The sequence below is a fragment of the Cibotium barometz genome, chromosome 25 (genome assembly GCF_041138505.1).
Source record: "Cibotium barometz isolate CiBa-2024 chromosome 25, ASM4113850v1, whole genome shotgun sequence".
Classification (NCBI taxonomy): Eukaryota; Viridiplantae; Streptophyta; class Polypodiopsida; order Cyatheales; family Cibotiaceae; genus Cibotium; species Cibotium barometz.
This window is the reverse complement of record NC_141070.1, coordinates 36,272,771-36,280,416: the sequence shown is the minus strand read 5'-3', so window position 1 is coordinate 36,280,416 and position 7,646 is coordinate 36,272,771. Positions and strand designations below refer to the sequence as shown.

Below are 7,646 nucleotides of genomic sequence, written 5' to 3'. Positions count from 1 at the left end.
ATTGCATTGGAAGATGTGAGATTTGGCTCCTCCTCACGCTTGCAGGAGGAGTGGTTATTTCGAAATAGTCCCACCTCCTTTGCCCACGTGGAGGGAGGTGGGGTTCTCCTTAATCCTGTATAGATAGACCGGTATCGACCCAAGGTTTGAAAGCACGAGTTTTTTTTTCTTTTTTGGGAACAATAATTCATTAATATATTAAAGTCTACAAAAAGAGACTAGATTTTGCAAAAGACTTTCAAACTTCCCTTAGTCTCATTTCCTATTTAGCATGTCACATACCAAGTCCCATATTTCATCTTCCCATACAAAAGAAGTTCTTTCGGAGGAAAAGTGAAAACCATGCTTTCAAACCTCTCTTAGTGCAATTTCCTATTTAGCATGTGACATATCAAGTCCTACGTTTCGTCTTCCCATACAAAAGAAGCTTAGTTAGTCAAACAAAAGCTTCTTTAAAAAAAACAAACTTCAATGCTTTATGCTATGAATCACATCTATGAAGCAACCAATTCACATTTGAATATATTATGCCGTACGAATTTGCTATAAAAGCATACAAGATTTTCGGGTGCTTGGGGGGTGTTCAATGGCGTGAAGGAAGACATTAAGCATTCATCAAGCCCAAAACAAAAAAAAAAAAAAAAGCATACGCCTTCTCAGCAGAAATAAAGAGATAATCGTGAGTGATGATAATCACTCTATTACCCACAGATAATCAAGGCAACTAATTAGTGGGTTAAAGAGAGGGCCTAACCTCCAGGCTTATTGTAAAGCCCGATCGTGTAGATCATGATGATGAGGGTCATGATAAGGAGGGATGCAGCAGAGAGGACGGAGATGAGCAGCCAGGGACGGGAGAGGTAGATCCGTTTGAATTCGGCTTTCAAGGCGTTGGTTTTGTATTGGCAGTGCTGGAGGAGTTGCTGCGCGACAAGCTCATACTCAGAGCTGCAAACACGCATGGTGTTGACGCAGAGGTTGTTCCACATGGTGGCAACCTCCTCGTTGCTGCCGATGTCCTGGGCAATGACGCCCTTCTCCACCAGAAGCGCCACATCTTCGGGCGTATCCACCAGGCTGTTCATAAACCTCAGGTACGAGAGCACATCCACATCGTCGATCAGGTGGCTCTCATACGCTATCAAGTTTCTGAACAATCTCTCCGTGTCATCTCCTACCCTTATCTTCGGCACATACAGTATCGCTCTCTTCGCATCATACTTCACTGATACCATGTTGCTCGGCTCCACCGCTTCGAACCTTATGCCGGAGTTGTGCAGATCCACTGCTCTCGGGAAGTGCGTCGGCTTCTCCACCAAATACTTCTCCTTCGCCGACGAAGCACCGCCGCCGTGCGACGCAATCCTATACAAACAATCTAGCAGATGCTTCCTCTCCCCTATCTTTCCCACTATCGACGCTATACTATCTTCTGACAGTAGGCTGAACGGCAGGACCTCCCGCGCCACCTTCGTCACCAGAAATCCTAAAATCTCCTCCGCCCTCGCGTCCGACGCGCACTCTTCGTCCATCCTGATCACCTTCAGCAGCAAAAATAGAGGCACCTGATTCTCCAACAGCACAAAGTCTTGCAGTATAGATTTCCTGAGAGGCCTCGGAAACCTGCTGCAGTAGTATGAATTAAAGGCGCACTTCTGCCCCGCATTCGACCTTAGCACTTCCACCACAAACGCTGCATCCAAGGCCAACATATATCCCAGCTTTTCATCCACCTTACAAGACATCAACTCAGTGTCATACTCCTCTCTCACCCTGCTTATCATCTTCATAAACTCCTCCGCCAGTGTGCAAAAATCTCTGCTCTTCAACGTTCTCTCCACATACTTAGAGGCCATCACCTTGTGCTTCTCCATCTCCTTTGCAGCTATGGCTTTGTACCTCTCGGTCTCGAGATTCTCTGGGAATGAGCTATGGTGAGGGCCGAGATCACTGTGATAAGGGCCAATTGGAACCACCTGAGGTATGAAGGCTTCATGCTTGAGGCCTCTTAATGGGCTGGAGGCCATGAAGATGGAAGGGCTGGGCATGAATTCTCTGCAATTTGCATCCTCCAATGCATTCTTGATGTGAATAACCCACTTTTCCTCAGTCTGGGAGCTCTCTGATCTCATGAAGAGGGGCGGGCTGTCTGAGCCCATATCCATCAACCAGGTGATGAAGAGGAAAGATGAGGAGAAATGATCCTGTCAAGCTAGACAGCGGCAACAAGAAGAAGGAGATGGTGGTGGATGAAGAAGAAGAGGAGGGAGAGAAAGAGATAATGAAGAAGAGGGAGGAAATGAGCCAGGCTTTGATGGATCGAATCATGACTGAACTGCCTTTGTAGGTCACTTTCTGAAGGTTGAAAAGGGCCACATCAATGATCAATACAAGTAGTTGCCCTGGTGCAAATATATAATATGGGTTTTAGCAGCTACTCTCCCATTTATGAAAAATTCAGCACGGCCGACAGATCTACCATAATTATGTACGGCTATAAGAAAACAGGGTTGAATTTTATATTACGGCCGGCCGGTGATTTTAGATGTGCGGTGGCGTGATGGGCGATTACGCTTCGTTGCGATTTGCAAAGAAGTCTGTTCTTTAGCTTCGCAATAATGATGGGGCTTGGTTTTTTACAGGTGTTTTATCCATTTTGCCTATTTCAAACATTTTTTTAAACATATATATTACGTTTTCTTTTGCTTTTTCTCCCACCGACCAAGTGGACGTTTATATCTGTCGTTCTTTTCTATTTTTCCCTTTAAAATAAAACAAGAAACATATATATTACGTTTTCTTTTGCTTTTTCTCCCACCGACCAAGTGGACGTTTATATCTGTCGTTCTTTTCTATTTTTCCCTTTAAAATAAAACAAGAAACATTTTGTTTATACTGATTCTTCTCTCTTTTTCTCTTTCTTCCTTCCCCTCTCTTTTTCTCTCTCTTCTCTCTTTTTATGTTTCTTCCTTCTCCTCTCTTTTTCTCTCTCTTTTCGGTCCCCTCTCTCTCTAACTCTCTCTTGTTATTTCTAAAACTCTCTCTCTACAACTTTCTCTCTCTATCTCAAACTCTGTAACTCTATCTCTACCTCTCTCTCACTCACACTCTCTCATTCTCTCTCTAACTCTCTTTAACTCTCTCTCTCTTACTCTCTCTAGATAATTGTCTCTATTTATCTTACACTCTCTCTCTCTCTCTCTCTCTCTCTCTCTCTCTCTCTCTAACGCATTTTCTTTACCTTTGTCTAACTCTTTCTTTTGAACTCTCTCTCTATCTCACTCTCACTCACTCTCTATCTCTCTTTAACTCTCGTAAGCTCTCTCACTCTCTCTGTTTCTCTTAAATTAGCCAACTCTTTGTAACACTCTCTCTCTCTCTCTCTCTCTCTCTCTCTCTCTCTCTCTCTCTCTCTCTCTCCCCATCTCCCCATATAACTCTCTCTCTCTCTCTCTCTCTCTCTCTCTCTCTCTCTCTCTCTCTCTCCCCCCATCTCCCCATATAACTCTCTCAATCTCTCTAACATGCACACACTCTCTCTCTTTAACACTCACTTTCTATCTCTAGCTTTCTCTCTTTAACTCTCTCTCTCCTTAATTCTCTCAAACTCTCTTACTCTCTCCAACTCTCTCTACATTAGGACATTTTGGAGATCATTTGTAGGGCCTTCTAAGAGATTCACAAATTCCTATTTTCTCTCTCTAGAAAAAATGTACAAATATAAAACAACTGAATTTTAAGATGTGATTATTCTATTCTTGCATTTATGAATAGTCGCAAGCTTGTCATAAATTTGAATCCTAATTTAACCTTATTTTTATATAATTCTTGTCAGCTGTAGTTATTTTCGAATCTTATACACCAAGATAGGGCTCTTTAATGAAACATTTCACGCTGAGAATTGAAATTCTAATAAACCCCTTGATAGTATAAGCAAGATATTATCACCCTCTCTTCACCCTTACACGTAGTCCATGGAGAGCAACAGCGTAAGCAACCATCCTACTAACGAGCTTAACGAATTAGATAATAAGAGAAAATATCATCTCCACATTGATCTTGATAGTGAGTATGAGCCCATTCAAAAGTGCAAAAAACAATCTGCAATGCTCTCATCAAATGATAAGGCAAACATGAGAGAGTCCGGTTTACAGCACATTATTAGATCTTTGGTGTGATGGATCAATCAATCCTATCAACCCTACAACCGCTTCCCATCCTCCCTTCTCTAATCCCACAACTCTATTACGTTTTACAGGAGATGGAGTCAATGGATTGCTAGGATACTATCAATCCATTGCTGCTTATGCAAATATAGTGAAAGACAATACTCTCAATACCAAGCAGCTCAACTTCTTCGTTCAACAGAAGAATTCAAGGCACTAAAATTGAGAATGGAGGAAAATGATATTGAACTTGCAAGACTACGGAAACAGTTCAAGCAAAAGGAAACAAGCGTTGGACTACGACAAAGGAAGAGAAAGCTCAAGAACTTTGAGAACCTGAAGCCTGGCTTCGGGTGGTGACTAAAGAAAAGAATCCAAGCAATAAGGTAAGAGATGTATTTAAAGCTTTGTTTATTTTGTGTTCTTGATGTTAGAACTTATCATTAGGTGGCTTAAAGAAAAGAATCCAAGCAATAAGGTATGACTGTGTTAGAAATTATCATTGACTGTGTTCTTAATGTCTGAAATTATCATTGTTGTAACTACAAGGTTGTACTGCGTCCTGACAAGGAAAATATTAATCCGAATATCCATCCAGCAAGTCAGTTTATGCAGGTTCCTCGGAAGTCGCATTTGGATGCATTGAGACGCATACTGATGCATTGAGACACATACTGATGTATGTGAGGTCTACTTTGCATTGTGGACTATTTTATGAAACTGGGACAGAGATATGTGTACATGGGTACACAGATGCTGATTGGGCTGGTAGTATCTCAGATAGAAGATCTACTAGTGGCTTCATGTTTTCTTTGGGGAGTGCTACTATGACTTGGAGCAGCAAGAAGCAGCCTACGTGTCACGTAGGCTGTAACGCCTGTGACCGACGACGACAGGCCGGATGGCCAGATGGGGCTTTAGCGTCAACGCCTTGGTCCTTAGGGGAAATGGGAAAGCATTTCCATGGATTTCACTGGTTTACCCAAGACAAGTCGAGGGAATGACTCGGTGTGAGTGGCAAAGTTTATCGCCACGAAGAAAACTGTTAAAATGCCAGAGTTGGCAAAACTCTTTATTGAACATCTCTACAAGCTATATGGCTTGCCCGCACAGATATAGTGTCGAATAGAGATAGAAAGTTCAACAGTCATTTTTGGAGGGAAGTCTTCAAAAAGTTGGATACTACTCTGAGTATGAGTACGGCATATCATCCAGAGTTTGATGGAGTCAAACTGAAAGAGTTAACCAAATTCTAGAGGATACGTTGCATTCTTATGTTAGTAAGAAGCAATCTAATTGGGAAGAGTACTTGCCCTTATTGGAGTTTACCTATAACAGCTCCAAACACTCAGCAATGTATGGATTCTAGCCGAGATCTCCGATGGCTGTAGGCCTAGAAAAGGAGAAGATTCAATCTGTCAAGGATTTCCTTGAAGATATGAATGATATGCTCAGAGCCGCACGTGAGAGCATTCGTAGCACTCAGGATCGCGCTAAAACTTATGCGGATAAAGGACGTAGAAAGGTGACCTTTGCAGAAGGTGACTTTGTATTCCTCAAGGTTCTTGCGAGGTCAGAAACCATGAAAACGAAAAAGTGTGATAAACTTTCTTCGAGATATTGTGGTCCTTTTAAAATCCTTAAGAAGATTGGGGACGTAGCATATAAACTTGAGTTACCAGAGAGATCTCAAGTCCATCCTGTCTTCCATGTCAGTAAATTGAAGAAATCAGTTCACGGATTAGAGAACGCAGTTTCTCCAGATATTTTGGCGGACTTGATAGAGCCACCAAACATACCACATAAACCTAAAAAGATTCTAGGGTATCGTGACAGACAAACCCGACATAAAGTGTACCAGAAGTACTTGTTAAATGGACAGACAGGGATGAGAAGGCAGCTACTTGGGAATACCATAGTGTAATTTCCAAGAGGCTTCCACAGTTTGTTTTTGAGGATGAAAACTCTTCTTAAGGGGGGAGTAATGTCACGTAGGCTGTAACGCCTGTGGTGACCCGACGGCAAACCAGATGGCTAGACGGGGCTTTAGCATCAATGCCTCGACCGGAGCGTCGAGGACGTGGCCATCCGGGGTTCAGTGGGAGAAGACGCCCATGCGGAGTCATGGACGGCCAGGCTAGTGTGGATGCGGCAGGCCACACACTATATAGCCTGGGGGATGAGGGGCAATCCTCATTCTTCCTCTATGGCTGGGTGGTGAGCTAAAGGCCATCCCCTCCTGTGGTAGCACCCGTAGTGGCGCTACGGTGATCTTGGTTTCTCTATCCAGTACAGAGGAGGCCGAGTAGTACAGAGGTGCTGCTATGGCAACATGTGAGGTAGCTTGGTTGAGAAAGCTACTTGCTTAGATTTGGGTCTATCAATGGATAGACAAGTTGTCATTTTTTGTGACAACATTAGCAGTATACAGTTGGCTAGGAACCCAGTTTTTCATGCTCGCACGAAGCATATAGAGGTCCACTACCATTTTGTCAGAGAGAAGGTTTTGGTAGGAGACGTTGACCTTGTTTATGCCAGCACCACACAGGATCAGGTCGCTCTGACATCTTCACCCAAGCATTGGGTACAGAGAAGCTCCGCAGATTCAGGGCTTCGCTTGGTGTACATGAGATGGAGTTGAGCTCGAGGGGGAGTGTTGAGATATCGAGCTCATCTAGTGAGGCGGTGGACACTGATGACCCACGTGGGAGATAGGCCCCACACTTACACCACTAGCATGGTTGGTGAGATCATGGGTGATATGCGGCCAATGGGATGACAGGCTGCGTGACAGCCATTCTAGAGACTGGCATAGCTATAGCGCCAGCTCATTTAGTTGGGTTCACACTATAGAGAACCCTAGTATGTATTTTGTTGAGTACCTTTTCATATAGTGTGTACTCTTATCTTTGTATATGGTGTGTTAAGTGTTAAGTGAAGAAGAAAAAGATTTTCAGCCTTTCACCTTGTGTGTTCTCTTTTAGGGTTTTGTGAGTGTGTGTGTGCTTGAAAGAGTTCAAGCTCTCTTCCCCCCTGCATCTTTTTAACCTTCACGGGAACAAAGTTCAAGAAACTAGAATTTTTGGATCCCTAGATCTGCAATTAGTAAAAGCTTCTAGGTTACTGAAAGGACTTAGAAAGAAGCAGCTCATTTATGTTGTCAAAATGAATCCGGTAAACACAAAGTTAAAGGCTAAAGAGCCAGAATGGTTGAGTATGATTATTTATTCCCAGCAGAGCTAACTGAGATGCCTCCGATTCGAGAAGTAGATCATGAAATATAATTGACCCCTGGAGCTCAGCTAGTAGCCTAGTGCACGTACAAAATGCCAGCCCCTAAAGCCATTGAACTCAAGGAACAACTTAGGCCCACCAGTGTTTCACCTTGGGGAACGCCAGTTCTCTTTCAGAAAAAGAAGGATGGAACGTTAAGACTCTGTGGGGATATCAGCTCTGACAGTTAAGAATATGTATCCTATC

At 43.2% G+C, this 7,646-nt stretch overlaps 1 protein-coding gene across 1 annotated transcript; it reads right to left on the bottom strand.

The window, feature by feature from the left end:
- Window positions 1–712: 712 nt before the first annotated feature.
- LOC147624513 (putative UPF0481 protein At3g02645) lies at window positions 713–2,326 on the bottom strand. Its single transcript, XM_086819535.1, has one exon. It carries the CDS (start codon window positions 2,163–2,165, stop codon window positions 750–752), a length of 1,416 nt encoding a protein of 471 aa, XP_086675661.1. The 5' UTR covers window positions 2,166–2,326; the 3' UTR covers window positions 713–749.
- Between the last annotated feature and the right edge of the window lie 5,320 nt (window positions 2,327–7,646).

Excerpts from the sequence above, each read along its gene's own strand:
- LOC147624513 (XM_086819535.1), bottom strand. The coding sequence starts at position 2,165 with ATGGATATGGGCTCAGACAGCCCGCCCCTCTTCATGAGATCAGAGAGC.